At 37.2% G+C, this 19,892-nt stretch overlaps 1 protein-coding gene across 11 annotated transcripts in view; it reads left to right on the forward strand.

Moving 5' to 3' along the window:
* U2SURP (U2 snRNP associated SURP domain containing) overlaps positions 1-19,892 on the forward strand; it is a 50,464-nt gene that overhangs the window by 11,839 nt on the left and 18,733 nt on the right. For 3 of the 11 annotated variants that reach the window (XM_077183927.1, XM_054638886.2, XM_054638880.2), the window contains exons 2-18: positions 3,297-3,344; positions 3,775-3,792; positions 6,117-6,215; positions 6,843-6,957; positions 7,355-7,488; positions 8,682-8,723; positions 9,497-9,564; positions 10,849-10,943; positions 11,027-11,062; positions 11,162-11,244; positions 11,627-11,792; positions 12,210-12,421; positions 13,363-13,406; positions 16,660-16,764; positions 17,989-18,055; positions 18,147-18,310; positions 19,449-19,611. In XM_077183927.1, coding sequence (XP_077040042.1) covers positions 6,123-6,215; positions 6,843-6,957; positions 7,355-7,488; positions 8,682-8,723; positions 9,497-9,564; positions 10,849-10,943; positions 11,027-11,062; positions 11,162-11,244; positions 11,627-11,792; positions 12,210-12,421; positions 13,363-13,406; positions 16,660-16,764; positions 17,989-18,055; positions 18,147-18,310; positions 19,449-19,611 — 1,587 coding nt within the window. In that variant the 5' untranslated portion in view covers positions 3,297-3,344; positions 3,775-3,792; positions 6,117-6,122. Of the gene's footprint in view, positions 1-3,296; positions 3,345-3,774; positions 3,793-6,116; positions 6,216-6,842; positions 6,958-7,354; positions 7,489-8,681; positions 8,724-9,496; positions 9,565-10,848; positions 10,944-11,026; positions 11,063-11,161; positions 11,245-11,626; positions 11,793-12,209; positions 12,422-13,362; positions 13,407-16,659; positions 16,765-17,988; positions 18,056-18,146; positions 18,311-19,448; positions 19,612-19,892 lie in introns of those variants that run through there. The other 8 variants (XM_077183926.1, XM_054638887.2, XM_054638882.2 and 5 more) reach the window with 6 other exon arrangements.

Raw genomic sequence — 19,892 nt, forward strand, 5'->3', positions numbered from 1 at the left:
TGCTCTTTGTTTCACTAAATGACATCAGTGTTAATTAAAAAAAATATTTATTGTATGCAGCGTATTTTAAATACTTGTGAAATTACACAATCGTGCCAGTTTTACTGAGAGATTTTTCAGTCTGGAGAAACCATGAAGAGCTGGATTTGTGGCCATGTGAGCTGTGGGCAGGAAGGAAGATTCCAAAGACCTGTTTTCTTCTCTGTTTTCCTTGGAAGCTTCCATGAAGCTAGAAGAAAATGTAAAGATCAGAATCTCAGAGATGTCTCTGCTTTGGCATTTTCATGGAAGTTTGTCATAAATATCATTTGTATGGTTCTTTGAAGGTTTTGGTTTTTCTCTTGGAGGTTGAAGTTGGCTGGACTCAGCTTTGGGTGACCTGACCTCCAGGACTGGGCTTTGACAGGGCTGTATTTTAATGCAGGCTGCTGAAATGACACTTCAGCTGTGCTGGCACATGCTTTGACAAATGTGCAGCATGAAAGTGATGGAAAAAGTGATCCAGCTGTAAAATAGTCTGGTTGAGGACAAAAAAAAAGAGATAATTTTCATGCAGAGGTGCAGTGAATTGGGGGTAAGAAGGCATTTGTCAGTTGTCTGCTGGCAGTGACTGAAAGTTGGATTCACTGCATTTTTTCTGTTGGCATCTTGAACACAAGGGAGCTGTCCTCACATCTCATCATGTGTAGGGCAGGGCTTTGTGTGTCTTTCTTTCAGCAGTTAGGTTCAGTTGAGCTACTTGACGTGATAAGAACAGAAAAAATGATCCTGCTCTAGATTTCAACACAGGTGGGCAACATCTTCTACAATGTTTCCCTCTGCTAGAGAGACACGGATTCCGCTGAGTCAGAGCAGCTGGTCTGACTCCTAAGGAAACAAAATGGCCCCTTTTGTCAAGGAGTGCAGATGGATGCAAAGTGCAGTGCTGGGAGAATTTGTGATTTCTAAAATAACTGCTGTTTGGAAACTGGCAGATAGCAATGTGTAATTTTGTCAGGAACCTTTTCATCTTGTGCTTTGTCAGAATAGTTTCTTGGTTGGTCAGGAGCAGTATCAAAGGTAGAACTAAATTTATACATAGGAAAGAGAGGACCTTAAAAATAAGAATTGTGGAAGGAGGAAGATGACATGGCTCTCCAAAGCTGCTAGTTATTGTGGGGTACAGTTGGTCTGAAAGCTAAAATTGCTTTTAGAAGTTTTCTGAGTGCCCCTTAATAGAAATTGTGCTGCTCAGCTAATGTTCAGTGGCTCCACAGTGCCCTGGTCTGTATTGGTGGGTTGGGGAGTGCCACTGGACTGCCACAGAATCTCTGTGTGCTACCATGCACTGCAGCCCTTCTGAGCAGTATCATCTGCTTGCTGCTGGAGAAGCAGATTTAGTGTCTTGCTTCTTTTTTTGTTCTTCCTCAGGATAATCTGTCACTGTACTGAGCATTGCCACTGTTACTCTGTGTAATGTTTTGTTTCTGTCCTCCCTATGAGCAGCTTCAGCACCACCCCTGTTGGGAGCTGTCACTATCTAAAGCTTCCATAAATTGAGCAGATGTGGAGAATCAGGAAGTGGCCATTCCTTTCTGCTGTGGCCAGACAAACTCCTTTCCTGGAGCAGTACACCAAGGCAGACAGCACTGTACACTCCACCTTTGAGTGGGATTTTTTGAACTGCAGCTCTCAGATTGTTTGTTGGAAGGCTGAAGTGCAGCTGCTGTGCTGCTTGCCGCAGGGTGGCAGGAGGAATGCTGCTCCCATGCTCTGGCATTCTTTTGCATAGTGTGCATCTTTTATCTGGGTGATGTTGGGCTACACTTTCATAAAGTTTTGAGGGGAGGACAGCTTTCCTTGGGCTACATTTGTGCAGTCTGGAGACCTCTGCATAGCAGATTACTGATCTGAGTGCCACAGGCAGTTGGGGATCACAAAAAAATCCAGCACCAAGTACACAGGAGGAGAAGTTTGCAGGGAATGGCATTAGTGAAAGATACTTGAGATATTTGTTTCCATGTGTATTCTAATGAACTGCTACTGCTGTATGTGAACTCAGCTTGTTATTGGCTTCTGTGCAAAGATGGCTTGTGAGTCATGTACAGTGCTGCAAGGAAGGGGATTTGGGAGGTCCTTGAGAGTAAGACATGATTTTTTCCCTCCATTTTTTCCCTGCCCCATCTATCTTTCTTAAAAAAACCTCCAAACATATTCCTAGAAGCCTTTTGCTTCTCCCTTGCAAGGGCTATATCTGTGTGTTGCACTCTGCCTTTGTGCACTCAATTCTGGTTTCTGTTGAAGAGCATTTTTTTCTAAGTTGATTTTACTGTATAACATAGGAATACACTTGTTAGAAAGGTCTCTGTGTTAGCTGATGAAAAAGCAGCATGCACAATAAAAACAAGGCCTAGTAAATGATCTTCTAGAGTAGGATTTGGTGCTTGTTGATTTTGAAAGACTGGAAATGAGCATCATAGATTACTATTTGTGGTATAAACCATAAACTCCTGGTAATGAGGAGAAATGCTAATGTTCTGTAAGTAATGAACAGATTTCAGCTAATGGAAATGTGTTACCTTGACTTAAATTTCAATTAAGGTATGAATTGTGCATCAGGCAATAATATCTTAATAGTAGATGTTATGTCAGGTTTTCTGGAATTTATGTAATTTATATTTTTTTATAATTTATAATATATAATTTTATAATTTACAATTTTTTAAATAAAATTATGTAATTTAAAGCTGTGTTCTCCATCACTTAAGCTCATTTAAAATCTGATTTTGTGTATATGCTGGTTTAGGTGTTAAAGTTCAGTTAGGGTTTAAAGTAATGACACCAATTAGTACCTGGTCACAAATTGTGGTTTTTGAGGTGGCCAGGTTCCATCTATGCACAATATAGTAAAAACAGTTTTGGAAATTATTTTATAGGAAGCCAAATGTAATCAAGCACTTAATATAATCTTTGACAGTCTTTAATGACAACTCTTGAAGATGCAATGTAACTAACCTACTTTTTTCCCCAGTGGTGCCATTACTGATGTATTTATAAAATCCAGCTGTGGAAATTGAGATTTTTTTTTTAATGGTCTATCTTTAGATCTGTCCCTTATTTGCCTTATATTGACATTGTTCCTGAGGTGACCTAGGTCAGATGGATCATTAAAATACATTATAGGTATCTTTGTTCTTTTGTATTTGGATGTTGAAATTGAAATGAAAATTCACATTCCAAGAACTGGGAAACCCCCCCCAAAGGTTGTTTGTCTGTTTCTTGTTGTGTGCCTCACCTCCTCCTTATTCTCTCCTCAGGTCAGAGGGCCAGATGCAGTACATACCACTGGATCTGCTGATTCACATGTAAGTCCAAAACACTTAAACAAAAAAACAAAAAAATTCCAACTAAGCCCACAAATCAAAGTAGGCCTGTTTTGAAAGAAAACTGCTCGCTACAGGCAGAGTCTGGTGCATTGGGTATGTAACCTGTAGGTGTTTGCAAATGAACCAATGATTTCATGTTTAAAAATACCCCTTGAAACTTTCAAAACAAGCAGCAATGTAGGAAGCTCTGCTGCATGGCACTGCATCCATTATAGGTACTGGAATAGAAAAAAGTTGCAAGGACTCTGTATGGGTTTGTCTCTTATACTGGGGAGTGCTCGAGGATGCAAGGTGATCTGTCCTAGGAATCATGGGATATTCAAGTGCTTTTTCACATACAGTTGGCTTCTCAAGGCTGAGACAGTGTGGCCCTAATTCCATCCTTTATTTTTATTTTTCTTTCTAATAGAATGTGATAAAGGAAAAGGTAAGAAGAATAACCTGGTCCTGCTGTCCCCCTGCCCCTTATCCCCTCAGTGACGAGACCTTTGCCTGGTTGTGTGGTTGGTATGTTGCATGAAGACTTACCTGTTTCTGAGCTAAAATGAAAACAGGCAGCAAGAGCCAAACTGGGAGTTAATACCAGACAATTCATTCTGTGGTTTGGATTTTCTTCAAGATTTCAATTTGATTTTGTACATGCAGAAGTCAATTACCAGCTGTTAAATTGCTTGTAAGAGCATTAGTTGAGTTGTGGTAGCAGAAACTTTTCATAGAGAAATAGCTTGTTTTATTGATTTCTTTTACTTGCTACATTTTGGGCAATTACTCTTAAATCTCTTCTGAGTATTTTGTACTGATGGAACTGGAACTTTAGTGCTTTGTGCCACTTTACAGTCAGTGCAGTGTTCTGGTTAAACAGAAGTTTGCTTTCATACAGAGATTTGATTACTTAGCTGCAAGTTTCTCTTTGCTTCTGTCATTTGCTTTACCATTTTCACAGTATCTTGCATTTTTTGAAGGAGGAAGACCTTCAAGTTTTGTGTAGTTCTGTTGTTAGGAATTCTGTGAAGCTGCATATGGTTAATTACAATGTTATAATTGCCCACTGGAATCTAACTAGCAGGCATAAATTAGTTCTATCTTAACTTTATATTGTTCCTCCCAATTGACAGGTGTTTTTTTCCCTGAAACCCTTTCTAAACTGAGCAGCTCTTAGTGCCAGAACTCTTTATCTTGCAGCTGCTTCCTTTATGTCACTGGAACAAATATTCATGTGGCTGACCTGCAGGTATCCTGTGACATTACTGTGAGAGATTATTTTCTGATGACAGGATAAGCCTGGGCAGGAGTGTGGTATTTGCTGTGCCTGCAGTGCTGTGCCATTGCTGTGTGCTCATGTTTTGCCAAGGTTGTATATTGTTTGTCATATTGAAATAGAAGCTGCTTTTCAGACATCTGGGAGATGGGATTTTATTAAATTTAAAAACACACAGATGAATTAAAAGCTCCTGATAAGCCTGTCACAGCAGCTCACATTGACAAACATGGTGTCATAAACCAGATAACTTCACAGAGAACCCTGCATAAATTTGTCACTGATAGCTTTACTTTCAGTGATGAAGAGGGAACAGTTTCAAGGAAGTATGAACTACTTGGTCCTATGCTTGGCACAGATCTGAGAGTGATGCTAAGCAAGGATTATAAATTGAAGATATTTCAAACAGTTCGTTTTTCGTGGCGTTTTTTTATGAAAAAAGAATTTTAATAGGAAGCTGATACTAGAAATAAAACTCTTTGCAAAGAAAATTATTCCTAGAGGAACCCCTTTCCAGTTGGTATCAGAATATTTTTCATGATATGACATTTAAGTTGTTCACCTTATTTGCCTTGATGCTGTATTATTTTTTTTTAAGAACTGTCATTGCAAAAATCATAGTTTCAAGCATCACTGTGTACTCTGTGTAGGAGCATCACAAATATTTTGAAAACAAGACTCATGGCTTCTGGGGCTTTGTTGTTGTGCTGATTCTTCATGAATTACTGTGTGAAGGCAGGAGTTTCCAGAGAAGTATCTTTTCTCTCTTTTAACTTCCCACTCTCCATGTCTTTGGAACACGCTCTCCATCCTGTTGTCTTTCTTCTCTTGGTGCTTTGCTGCCTGTTCACTACCAGAACAGAGTCTTAAGAATTCCATTTCCATGCTCCAGAAATTACTGTTATGTGGAGTGCTTCCTCCATCAGGGTTTTGGAAAGAAATTAGAAACAGTCTAGGAGCTGAATGTGAAGTTTTTGTGTGAGGTTTTTTATAGCTGAAAACCTCTAGAATGCATTTTGTTGTTCCAGCAAAGCTGTTAATTTTTACCTTGAAGTACAATGGAAATTTAGCATCCATATGGTTGTTCCATTACCTGTCCAACCTTGCACAAACATTATTCTTGCCAAAAGAGTCAGAGAAGCCTTTTTGAGGGAAGGGGGAAGAACTGTAATGCAAAGCATGTATTTCTGGAGGTTTAGAAATTGCAGCACTGCACAGTGATAAATGTCCAGGCTCTTACAGCAAGTGTCCTTCAGATTTCAGCTGGGTTTGAATGGTGTATTAAAAGCTTCCTCATTAAACCAAGGATAATTTGTTTTACAAAAGCCACGCTTTTTTTTTTGGTTATATTAGATAATGAAAACTTCACAGATCAGTACAGAAAGGCTTTTCTTAGTTTTGTTTGAGTTACTGGTCTAGACCAAAGTCAAAAGTAGCATTATTTGCATTGCTTTGTAAACAGTTTGATGTCTGTTTTCTCACTCCCTTTGCAGCCTCTAATGGAAAGTAAACTTAAAGCATTCAGTATTGGCAAAATGAGTGCTGCCAAACGGACACTGAGTAAGAAGGAGCAAGAAGAATTAAAAAAGAAGGTAATAGTATAGAATGAAAATTTTACTTTGTATGCAGAGCTCAAATAATTTTGCTTTCAGATTGCAGCAGATATCTCAATTTTGGTAATTGTAGCTCTCTAAGAGTGAAAGTGAATTGTATTTTACATGTATAATGTATTTTTGCATCCATGGCATTATGATACAGAGAGGCTTACTCTTTCCTTCTCTGTGAGAAATCAAGTTCTCTGGCTTCCTGAAATAGGGAAGGGTGATCCTCTTGTGGATCTCCTTCAGCCACGTGGGCTGATGGTAAAGGCTGAGGTGGAATGGGCACTGTTCTCTCATGCTGAGGCCAGCAAAGCTCCAGGCTCATCAGCCTTTGATTTGAGCTTTTCTGTTTGGCATCTTTTGAATGTTACATTGCCATGTAAACTCCTGGAAAGGAGCATCTTGGAGCACACAGCCTCAGTGGATTTGTGTGTTATGTGCTGTGTTCTACCCACATTTCTCAGAAATTTGAATTATCCAAAATTGAAACTCCTTTGATGCTGTTTGTAGCTTGAACTCTAGAAAATAAAAATGAATGTCACATAGCTAATTTAAGAGTAACTGTCTAGTGAAAGTTGTTCTGTGATGATAGTAAATAGATGAACATTTGCTATGTAGGAGGATGAGAAGGCTGCTGCAGAAATTTATGAAGAATTCCTTGCTGCCTTTGAAGGAGGTGATGGTAATAAAGTGAAAACATTTGTAAGAGGAGGAATCGTTAATGCATCTAAAGGTATAACTAATCTTTTTTTGGAGGTGGTGGGTCATTGGGCTTTGAGTAAAGATGAAGATTGGCTTTGAATTGCATTTTAAAATTAGTATGTTACATTAGAAGCAGAAAAAACCTTGATGTGAAAATCTGCTTTATGCTTTGATTGAGGTAGGCAGTGGTGTGATTTGTGCTTTAACTACAAGAGAAAAAAATGCCTTGGTTTAGACTACCTAATCCATGTTCTTTTCTTTCATATTACAAGATGTTAAATTATATAAAATTCATATTGTCAGCTTTTTAAAAATGAAGTGATATATTGCATTGAATGACCAGTACTAAAAATCAGCATTCTTTCTAATGAACAGTGTTTTGCAGCATGAGTTAATAAAATTTGCTTTCAACTTGTCTTTAATTTCAGAGGAGCATGAAACAGATGAAAAACGGGGTAAAATCTATAAACCTTCATCACGATTCTCAGATCAAAAAAACCAACCAAGTCAGCCATCTAATGAGAAACCTCCATCCCTCCTAATGATAGAAACCAAAAAGCCTGTAAGTTTCTCACTTGAATCCTAACTCCATCCTGATGTATTTAGAAGTGCTTAGAGAAAGGGCCCTGAGTGCTTGCAGAGTAGTTTTATCTGCACTGTCACATCTGAGAGAAGGTGGACATGTGGAGTGTCCTGAACAGTAGTGGATACAAAGGTGATGAAATGCAGAGGCCCAGGAGCCCTGTATGTGGCACAGTACACCTGGTGCTGCACTGCCCTTTTATTGTGTTCCTGCTAAGGTGGACAGACTTCTCATGGATATGGATTTAGTGACTGTTGCAAAGGGATAGTTGCTTCAGTCCTGAGAATTTCTGGGTTTAGGAGCAATTCTCAATTTCTATTGATACTATCTGTTTTTGATTTTTTTTTTTAAACTTTAAACCAACAAAGTAAATTGACCTTTGTGTTGATTGAAGCTACTCTTGGTAGGATTCTTTGAGTTTGTTTGTTTGTTTTGGTTTGTTTTTTTTGGGGGGGGATGAAGTTTGAGAAGTTCCTTTAGAAGTCCCTCTTTGAGTTCCAGAACAGTTCAGAAGCTGAACACTTTGTTTTATTTAATTTATTTTGTCTTCTGCATGATTTGATGGAGGGTTTTCTTTGTTTTGTTTTTGGGTTGGTTTTTGTTGGTTTTTTTTTTTGTTTTGTTTTCTTTTCTTTTTAACCAAGGTTCATCATAAAAAGTACTAAAAATATTAGAAATATGAACCAGCAGTCTTGAAGTCAAGTGATAATTGCTATGATTACTGTTACTACTGTGTATGTGTAATGAATGTCTTGGATGTCTTAAAAGTCTTTTAATAGAGCTTACTACAATTTTAAAGCTTAAGTGAAACATGTGAGATGCTGCCTGGTAGGGTGGGAAATGAATGTAATGTGATAATTGTGGGCAATTCCATCATAACCTCCCTCCAGCTTTAAACAAATGTCAGTGTTTGAGCAGTGGGGTACTACTGGATGGCAGTTTTGATTTTCATTGTATGTAAAGCTCTACATATACAGAAATGAATTGTAGCATTTTTTTTTTTATTTTTCTGAGCTCTGTTCTGTCATAAGCAAGTGTTTGTACTGTAAGACTATTACTGCTTTTCAAATTTTTCATAAATACTTGTGAAGTAATGCAATCAGTTTACTCACTTGCCATGTCCAATGGTGATTGAAGATAATGAGGTAAAAATGATTTTATTTATTTGGCAGACCCTCCCCAAAAACAAAAACAAACAAACAACTTTGCCTGGGGTGAGTAGGAAGTCCAGTTTTTCCAAAGCTGTAGTGTGTAACACAAGTATTTTGTATGTCTGCCTATTGGAAACGTTTTCATTTAAATTTGATTATATAAAAACAATGTTGTTGAAGATAACATTTCACATGAGTTAGTTAAGGAACATATATTACTGTTAAAAAAAAATATATTGCAGTATCCATTATTCTTCGTCATTCAAGAACTTTTCCTGAGGATCTTGAACTATTTAAAGTAACTGTTTTTTCAGACTGTATTTACATCCAAAGGGAAGCAAGAGAAGGAAATTCTTTTCAAGTAGAATGTTTGTAGATAAAATAATTGAAAATATATATGTAAAATAATTTACATATATATGCATACACATCTATGAAATTCATTAGAGCATGGTGGTATGCTAGGGGTGTAGTCAGCATCCTAGTTTCCAAATGGAACAAAGTGACAAAATACCTCACAGTTATTTTAAATGTGTATGTAGTAGAGTGTTTGATCATATGTGCTGCATTGTGAGAATGAGAAGTAACAAATTTTTTTTTCAACTATTCTGAATTTTTATTTTCTAGCTTTGTGTTTGATAGCGCTCAGTCTGAATGTTTCAAGTCTGTCTGGTTGTTGTTTTGGTTTTTTTTTCATTGTTTTTTCCTCCTGTAGTTACTTGGTTTGAAAGCTGTGGGTAAAATATGCATGGAAATTATCTATGGTTTTGTTATGTTATTTTTAATTCTGTTCATTTTGTCTTCTGAAATGTTGTTTTATATATCTTTAATTTTAGCCTTTGAAGAAAGGAGAGAAGGAAAAGAAAAAGAGTAATTTGGAACTTTTTAAAGAAGAATTAAAGCAGTAAGTTTGCTAGTTTTTACTGTAAACAAACAAAATCCAGGGTTTTTGCCTTGCCAGTATTTAAGATCCTTCTTGCTAAGTTGTTTCCAAAGGAAGGTTTTTATTTTTTTTCTCCCTCAAATGCTTATGAAATGGTATAACTAATTAGCTGAAAAGAACTTAGTTAGGCTTAATCCCTGCCATTGCTGATGGGCTTGGCCATTGTTGGGTCCATCTTGGAGCTGGCTGGTGTTGGCTTTATCTGCCATGGTGGAAGCTTCTGGCAGCTTCTCACAGAGGCCACCCCTGTAGTCCCCCACTACCAAAACCTGCCCAGTACAGGGGTGTAGCAGAGAGATTGGTGCAGTATGAAATGTCTGTCACTCGTGAAAAGAGTGAGCTTTGTCAGTGTTTCTAAACTATATCCAGAGGAATTTGTAGGAGAAGGCTGAGCTGTTGTATAATGCAGAAATAAGAACTGTGATTCAAGTCTAGAGACTTCAATTTACCTAGTATTAAAAGCAAGCTGGATAATGCTTGAAAAAGCAGATTGTTTCACTTCCATATGTGTTGGAATACAACAAAGAGCAGCCCATGTATTGAGTGCAGCTGAGTGCCATCTATTTATCTGGTGCTAGTGATGGAAAAGAAATGAATCTCTGCATTAGAAAGCAGTAGGTACAACATTCTAAACCCACATGTGGCTTTTGTGAGGAGTGCCTGAGCCTCACTGCTGCATGTTCCTTAGTTGGTGTAAATGAGTTGAAAGAACATCCCTGTATCCTGGGATTCAGTAGCTTCATATCAGGATTTAAGGCCAGACTGCAGGGGACCAAATACTTACTTGTGAGTACTGTCCTCAAAGTTAGAAACTGAGATGAACTCCAGTTTATTCTGGAAATAGTCAGGTAGGTGTGCCTCTGAGTAAGGCTTAGAAAAGCTGGAAGGATAAATAGACACTGAGGAGTTGTGTGCATCTTGAAAAGTCACCTGAGTGCTCTGTGGATCTCTGGCAGTTGGATGTGGAATTGGAGTCACGTTTTCAGAGCACAGTTCTTATTTCCAGTTTTGTTTGAGAATGAAATACCCTGACAATATGAATGAGGAAGCATGCAGCTGGAATGATTCAGGTAGATATATTCCAGTTGATGAAACAGAAGTTCAGACATACTGGCAACTTGGAAGTTCTAACAAACTCATTGTTTCATATTGAAAATTCTCATAATTGTTAAGTCAATTCAAAATTTTAGAATAAAAACTTCAGAATGGTTTGAAGTTGTTGCTGACTTGAAACTTGCTTCTTAGAATCCAAGAGGAGCGTGATGAAAGGCACAAAACAAAAGGTAGATTGAGTCGTTTTGAACCACCCCAGTCTGATTCAGATGGGCAGCGGCGTTCAAGTAAGTAGATGTTATTTTTTATGTTAGTCTGGGCTACAAGATTTGTAGACTAAATTGTTCATATTTTTCTTCTCTATATTCAGTGGATGCTCCTTCAAGAAGAAACAGATCATCTGGTGGTAATACAGATTCTTTTCTTACTCAATTTAATGTTGTCATTTAAATGCATAGCAGGGATTATGACTTCTTTTTTTGTTTGTTGTTTTCCTTTATTTTAGTACTGGATGATTATGCACCAGGGTCACATGATGTTGGAGATCCAAGCACAACAAACTTGTATCTGGGAAACATCAATCCTCAGGTGAGTTTGGAGCCAAGGAGTGCAGTGTTGGCATGTTTGGGCCCAGACAAATTTTTTTGCAATATTCATTGGAATAAGTGCTCTGAACATAATGCTGAAAAGTTCAAGTTTAGACTACCAATCTCTAGCTCAGTTAAAATTCTTTTTCCATTGATATCTCTAAGCAAGGTGGATCATATCTCAAACATTTGAGTGTGCTCAGTTAAAAGTGCAGTTTTTTAGATTCTTGTTTCTGCAGTAGATTGCATTGGGGGGCTATCAGTGAAGTTGTGTTATGTCAAGAAACTAAAAAAATTGAAATTTTGGCATTTGGACAATAATACCAACAGCTGTCACAGAAATACAGTGGCAGAATGTTAATTTTTACCTCTTTTTCATGTAGATGAATGAAGAGATGTTATGTCAAGAATTTGGCCGCTTTGGACCATTAGCGAGTGTTAAAATTATGTGGCCAAGAACTGATGAAGAAAGAGCAAGAGAAAGAAATTGTGGCTTTGTTGCCTTTATGAACAGAAGAGATGCTGAAAGAGCATTGAAGAATTTAAATGGTAAACAGGTTTCTCTATTCAGGGCTGTAATTATCTTTGCAGACTGTAAGCACATTTTCAGGTTGTTTTATCAGCCAAGTGAGATGGATTCTGTAACTCCAGTAGATACCAGACCAGCACTGAGTTGACACTTGACTGTTCTACTGGCAACTGAATGTTGTCAAACAATAATAATTGTGTACTATAGTGTCCTGAAGACAGACATTGGGGGAAGACTAATAAAACATTTTGTATAATAGGCCTTCATTTGCCTGTGTTGTAGTCTGATAGATGTAATAACAGCAATCAACAATGTAAACAAAAGGTAAATGCTGGCAGGCAAACCTAAGTGTTGCACTTAGCAAGGAGAAATCTCAAGTGATGCAGAACCAGTTTGTAACATCATGGTAATGGAGGGGGTTTTTTTCACTTTTTCAGGCAAGATGATAATGTCGTTTGAAATGAAGCTGGGCTGGGGCAAAGCTGTTCCTATCCCACCACATCCCATCTACATTCCGCCCTCCATGATGGAGCACACCCTGCCGCCACCCCCGTCAGGACTGCCTTTCAATGCCCAGCCCAGGGAGAGGTTGAAGAATCCCAATGCTCCAATGCTACCACCACCAAAAAACAAGGAGGATTTTGAGAAGGTAACTTACAGTACCCTGGGCCGTATCTCATTGTTAAATACTACATCTGTGACAGTATTTCAATGGCTTCATAGATTTGCATTGTTCAGGCTGACTTTGGCAGCCCTTAGTCTGCAAATTCTCTGGCTCCCTGCTGTAGCCCAAGGGAACCTACTTAATTCCTGAAACTCTATTTCATGTCTGTGTTAGGCTACAGTATATTGGCTCTTGGTTAATTTAGTGCTGCTTAAAATCTGGCTATCATTTTCCCCCTCCAGGCTCCCTGGATTTTTTTCTCCTACGTCCCCCCCTTTTCTTGGCTGCCAAATTGCAGTATCTAAATTGTTTTCCTTATGGAAAATCCTACATTTTAATTTGGGTAGCATTATTTTTACCCTAGAAGAGTTGATGTATTTTGTGTAGAAGGTAATTAATCTGGACATTGAGTAAGTATTTTATGCTACTTATGGAGTCAGTTTTCAAACTTTTCTTTTTGTGGAGTATTAGCTGATAAAAGGGTAAGTATCTTGAAATCACAAACCAACTTGATTTACATTTGTAAGAATTTATTGATTCTTTGAATGACACTTAAATGCCAGGGCTGTTTTTTGTAAGACTTGGGAATAAAGTAATACCAACATGATCCAAGTCAAATAGTTTAGAATCTTTTCATAAACTTAAGAACTCCTTTCTTATATATTCAGCATAGTTCCTATTCAGTGCCTCAATGTACATTCTGACAGGAATGTTCTGATACTTTGCAATTAGTGAACCTTCATGGTTCACTGACACAACCATTTGAATTTTGTGTAATTGCTTAGTTATAACTTCACAGCAGTGATTGCCTGCAAAGTTTGTGATAGATGTGTAGTATTTTCATTGCATATGTATATTTTTGCTTGTTACTTGTTAACAATACTCACATATTCTATGTTTATTATCTGATGTGACTTCATATACAGACTCTGTCGCAAGCCATAGTCAAAGTGGTTATCCCAACAGAAAGGTACATGTTTTTCTTTATTATTACTGATCTAAATATAGAAAATTTCCCCTTCGGAATTTTAAAGAAAAATGGTGATGTTGTGGAAAAGGTAATGGCTTGACTGAGCAATGGTTATTTTATAACACTTAAAAGAAATGTGTGTGGTTTACAGTCTAACTATTTTTGTCTTATTAACTGTTCTTGGGGTTTTTTTTGTGGGTGGACTTAAGTAATTATCTTTTGCATTTAATTTGATCCCTAGAAAGTGATGCAGGGTAATTTTGTGAGTGAACACTAGGGTGAAACACTGTCTTACAGATGTAGCCTAAGTCCTGACATAAGCCTCTGCATATGGGGATGCAGCTGTGGGGTTTTTTATTTTTAATTTTCTTTTTTCTTGTTGTTTTTTTCTTCTTTTTTTCTTTTCCTTTTTTTTTTTTTTGACTTGTACATTTTATAACCAGTTCAATTGAAACCAATTCAGTTTTGATTTCTGCTATTTTTTTTAATGTAGCAGTTAATAATTTTTGTCACTGAAAAAGATACTTTTGTATTATTGCAAGGATATTTTTCCATTTTTCCATTGTTCCTGCCTTCACACTAGTCTAGGTATACTCTTGCTCAGTTAAGCTAAAGCCTTTTCCCAAACATAGGAACACAACACTGTTTTAAAAGTAAAGAAGCACAAAAGATTACCAAATTCTCTTTGACATTGGCCTTGGTGAGCAACACCAGCTGAACTGTCTGCGGCAGCGGGGGACCAGGAAAACATCATGGGATGGATTGGGAAAGTATACAGTTTTTGACCAGACATTGGTACGATCGGCTCCAATAAATGTGGTTTTATTATAACTGAAAAACCTTTTTTTGTTGGCCAACTTAAGCTAAATGACCTTTTAAAATAATGCACTATGGGTTTTTTACTACACTGTCTTAATTGTCACAAAGTCCCTTTTTTCTTTTTTCGCGTGGGGGGAGGGGGCAGAAGGAGATTTGTGAGCTGGTTATAGTGCATTAACAAACCTGTCAGTACATGTCCAATGTACTGTATTTTTGATGGAATTTTAAGACAGTATAATTTTTTTTGGGTAGAAACTTGAATAATTGGGGTGACCAACCAGGAGTCTTGATTTGAGAAACATATTGAGTAGCAGAACAAGTACTTGTAAAACTGTACAGTGCTCACAGAGTAGCTGGCAGAGAAAAATTTTTATTTTTCCACGTCCATTTTATTTACTGTAGCATTTTAAAAGTCTGTATGATAAGAACTCATGTTAAATGAACTGTATTTGAAAACACTTCTAATAATTCTTTTCCTGATGATTTTGGAAGTTGCCAATGACAATTGCTAAGACCATTCATTACTCAGTGTGTCCCATCGTGCAGAAATTTTGACTGACTTCAGTGGGCTAATACGTTTAATTATTCTCCTTTGATGAGAAATTTTCAATACTATTTTTAACATCTCTTTCTTCTTAGTAAACAGCAAACCTTGAGTATGCATAATAAATTATTTTTTCTGAGAAATTCACTTCCAAGTAGTCACATCTTACATACCAAAATGCCTGTAACAACCTCTTTCAGATAGGGGATGAGCTGAATCTATTTTCATGCATTGGAAGTCTTATGAAGCAGATGTTCTTCTTCAAGCATAAGCTGCTCTTACACAACTTGATTTTACTTGATGAAGGAAAAATTAGACGAAAAACCAATGATGATTTGCAGGAAGCCAGAAGTGATCACACTGGATTTGCCTTAAAATAAATGAATGCTGTCATAGCTCAGAGGCTTGAAAGCTATTGTAGATTTGTTTCTTGCTGATGTTTTCAAATACAGTTCATATAACAAGAAGAGTCTGGCTGTTCAGACTTTCAGAACACTGCTGTAAATAAAATGGCTACAGAATTGTTGAAACTATCTCCTCTTTGCAGTGTTTCTGGGATTTTAAAAAGCAGACAGGAAAATTGAACTGATAGCTGTTTGATTTTATTTGTGTAATATTTGAGGCAAGTGTAGATTCAGTGCTAGATGGCCTAAAAGAGCACTTGCAGATGGCTGGGGTAGGATTCTATTTCTATTCTATTATTACTATTTTTTAAGTTGATTTTGTTTTGATCTAGTGCATTATATCTGTGGTAGAACTTGGAATACTCATGGTAGAAAATAGTCACCTCACTGCTAAGAAGTAATAGAAAATTCTGCAACTTTACAATGTAACATTTATGGAATTTTAGTCATTAAAAAAATGCTATATGGATATCTAATGAATTACATGTAAAAACCCAATATTCATTTGTTGCATCTAAGAAAAGAATTTTAAAAATGCAAAAAAATCTGTATTTTTTTTGGCTTGCATCACATTCAAAGGACACGTGCTGTGAAACTTTTGGTATATGTAGGTAACCTATTTTAAAAACTCAGGACACTGTTTCCATAAAACCCCAAAGGGGTGGAAACTGGCTATCACTCTTTTTGATAAAGCTTTTCTGACTGTCTCCTGTTAGCATGCTTAGAAATGACTCTGCATTGAAAAATGTGCACTTCACATCCACTTCTTGCCTGTCTCAGGATGTAGTGCTGAATGAAGGGATACAGATTTTTTCTTTATTTTAATTGTGATTTAGCTCTGTTGTGTGTCTGAGGGAGGGAACATGGGATGCTATGACACAAAAGAATGGACAGTTTTGTTCTGTGCCAGTAATCGAGTCTTGACCAAAAAGATATGATCTAAATTTAATAAATACATTGCCCTGTTTTGCACCAAGAAGGCTATTTGCTTTTCCTTTCATACTTGAATAGTTTGAAAGCTGAATTCAGATTGTATTGAACAATCAGAAGTATGTGTGTTTTATTTTGAGCAAAATATTCAGCCACTTGTTCCCGTGTGGAACTTTAGCTAACACTTCAGTCTTATTCTAGACAATGTAGATAAGGGCTTAGTTTTTGATAGCTAATTGTACTTTGGTGCTCAGATGCCCATATTTGTGTGTCAGGTTTCTGCTAAGGAAGACATGGTTTAGGCTAAGACATGGAAATTTAGGAAGGAGGTCTCTTAAATTCTTACTCCACCACTGCTAGGCATGGTTTGATTTTTAGAATGCCCGTGTCTGTGATGCAAAGCTATAATATGTTCCATGTTGCCTTACCTTTTATGCAGATTTCTTAACAATACAGCAAAATAATCTCCTGCACAGTTGTAGTATCTTAGGTGGAGTGTAGTTTTATATAGTGTTAGGTCTGAATCAATTTTTCTTTAACTGTGTTGTTGTTGTAGGAATTTGCTCGCTTTGATACATCGAATGATAGAGTTTGTGGTTCGGGAAGGGCCCATGTTCGAAGCCATGATCATGAACCGAGAAATCAACAACCCCATGTTCAGGTGCTTATTGCATTGCTTCACTTGCAAATAACACCAGCTGGTTTCACTGCTGTTAATACTCTGCATTCTCAAAATACTAACAAGACTGACTTCTGCTGTGTCTATCTTTATGTGCAGGTGCAAACTTTACAAATCACACCTATGGCTGTACAATCCTTTTATAAGGCAGAATACACTTTTCTTCCAATTGTTAGTAATGTATACATATAAATAAGTAGAATAGTACACACACAGACTATGTAATAAATTTCTGTATATTTAAATAAATACCATTTAACACATACTCTTTTGAGGTATTCACAATCAGTGGAAGCAGTAGCATACGTTTTAAAAAAACCAAAAAATCCCCCTCCTCCCCCAAACAGATAAACTCAATGTGAGATCCACTCTTCCTGAAGCCTATTTTTCAACCTTTAGCAAGAGCTGGGAGTAATTTTTCTTCTATGTCAGTTAAAATAAAACTAAACTTCAGCTGACATCAGGAAGTTTTGAGAATTTTGAGCACTTGTCCTTAATGGAATACAAAAGGACGAGTTTCTAAATTTCTTGTGAAATGCAGTCTCTCAAAAAAGGCTTTGAGGGAAATGTTAGTTTTGAGGGAAATGTTAGTTACTTATTAGCAGTGTTTTGTTTGCAGTAAGTTTGAAGTGCTTCATTATGATTTTTATATGTAAAGTGAGAAGATATGCAGGTGAAAATATCCTGGCCATTAAAAATGGGCTGCTTGTCCCCCACATCCTCCATCAGATGTTGCCAGTGTTCTGCCAGACAATTTACTGGTGGAAATCTTCAGGTCATTTAGCATTTGATGACCTCACTATGCAACTGCAAGCTCCTGCATCACTTGTGCTGAGGCTGCAGCTGCTCCTGTAGTGACTCTTTGCACTGATGATTCTTCTGCTTTGCTGTGAGGTTGCACAGTTGTTCTTTCTGACCCTGTTTGTTCTGCTCTTGAGTTCTGAGCAGTGCTGTGCCTTTGGGGAGCTCTGCTCTCTGTACATTGCATGTGTGTGTGTGTGTATCAGTGTGTGGAGCAGTTGCACATGTTCTGCCTGACTGTGCTGTGGGTGGGTGTACGTGATTTTAGCTCCTTGTATTCTCTCTGCAGCTGAGGTGGGATTCTGATGAGGGTTTGGTTGGGGTTTTTTTTATTGTTTCCTTTAAATTTGTGTCAGTTCAAGATTTGTAATATGCTCTATGTATTTTCTTTGCTCTTTGGTTTAGGTTTTTATTTGAAAACCAGACTCCAGCCCATGTGTATTATAGATGGAAGCTTTATTCAATTCTTCAGGCAAGTAGAATTTTGGTGATAGTTCATAGCTTCAAGCATAGTGAAGTAAAATAACACCACAGTAAAAATACTTCTGTTTTTTTTTTCATAGGGGGATGCTCCAACCAAGTGGAGGACAGAAGATTTCCGCATGTTCAAAAATGGATCCTTCTGGAGGCCACCACCACTGAATCCATACCTGCATGGGATGTCAGAAGAGCAAGAAACAGAAGCATTTGTGGAGGAACCGAACAAGAAGGGTGCACTTAAGGAAGAGTATGTACCACTGATGGATGGTGCTGCCTTGATAGCTGGGCTGCCTGGGTTTGCCCCTTGTGTTTTTGTAGTTCTGATGTGTCATCCCCTGAGTTGTCATACTTGTCATAGCACTATGTACGTGTCTGAGTAAGTGTCTCTTCACCTCAGTGCTTCTGATCATACTTGTTGCTAAATACATTCTTGATTTGGTTAGATTTGTCATCACTGAACCTTTCATTCCAATGTTATGAACCCTTAATTTGAAAGGAATTAGGAAGATGAGAGTTTTTCCCCATTTTCTGCTGCTGTGTGTAGCTGAGGCTATGTAGCATCTTTCTCAACATTGTTAGGACCTCACAAACTAAACAGTTGCTGTAATCTTACAGCAAAACAGTACAAAAACAGTACAGTAAAACTCACTGATGCTGTTCATCAGAAATTAAAATTGGGAGCTGTTGTTAATAAACAGGAAGAGAGAGATCATCAGAGTTCTTTGCTGTGAGGTGTCAGTGTACTGGGGGTGGCTGTGGCACTGGAAATAGAGACCTGCTTTTCCTAATTTTGCTACTGTTGTTACAAATGTGTTACTAACATGTGGATTTTTTTTGTTTTATTCTTCTCATCATAATTACCACAACAGTGGTTTTAATTCTGTAGGTTTTAATACACAGTTTGTTTCTTATACCTTCTTTTCGAAAGGCTCAAAAAGAGATTCTCTTTAAAAAGTTCTCTGCATATGAAGGTCAGGAAAAATGTGAAGTAATTGTTTATTTATTAGCTTTCTGAATCTAGTGTTTCTTATTCTGTACCAGAAATGACTTGCATGCTTTAGATTTATCCATTTGGTTTAGGCCAAAACTAAATCCAGAAAGATAATTACTTTATTAGAGATACTGATGTGCTTAATTAACTATTTCTCAAGTATTTTTCCTTGATTTCTGTATGTAATCAAGACTTGAGTGAGAATTTTTTGCACTTTATGTAATATGGACACATAAATTCATGAGCCACTTAAAGAACTCAGGCAAAAGAATATAAAAATATTGAAAATTGAATTTCTCCTAAAGATGGAAAAACAAAAAACCGTTGTTAAACAGAAATTCACAGAAGTACTTTTAATTTTGTATTGAAAGTATTAAAATTCCTGGTATTTCAGACAGAGGGACAAACTAGAGGAAATCCTACGTGGGTTAACACCTCGGAAGAATGACATTGGTGATGCAATGGTCTTCTGTCTAAATAATGCAGAAGCTGCTGAAGAAATTGTGGATTGCATTACAGAGTCATTGTCCATCCTCAAGACTCCTCTTCCTAAGAAGGTGTGGAGATTTTCTGTAATCTTGTATTTTGGGGGAAGAGCTCACTTAGCAGCATGTGCATGTAATTTACAAGCATTATTTCATAAGTTTCAGGTAGTGTTGAGAATTTGTACTAAAGTGTGGACTTGAATTTAAGTATCATCTCTTCCTGTGGAATTTTGTTACATATTTTTTATTCTTTCTGAAGTTGCTTGGAAGTGATACTCTGCCTTACTGTGAAAGATGAGTGAAATGATTTGTTCAAAAGAGACAATTAAAACAGGAATGCCATGATTCTCCTT

Source organism: Agelaius phoeniceus, chromosome 10 (assembly GCF_051311805.1).
Source record: "Agelaius phoeniceus isolate bAgePho1 chromosome 10, bAgePho1.hap1, whole genome shotgun sequence".
NCBI classification, from domain to species: domain Eukaryota; kingdom Metazoa; phylum Chordata; class Aves; order Passeriformes; family Icteridae; genus Agelaius; species Agelaius phoeniceus.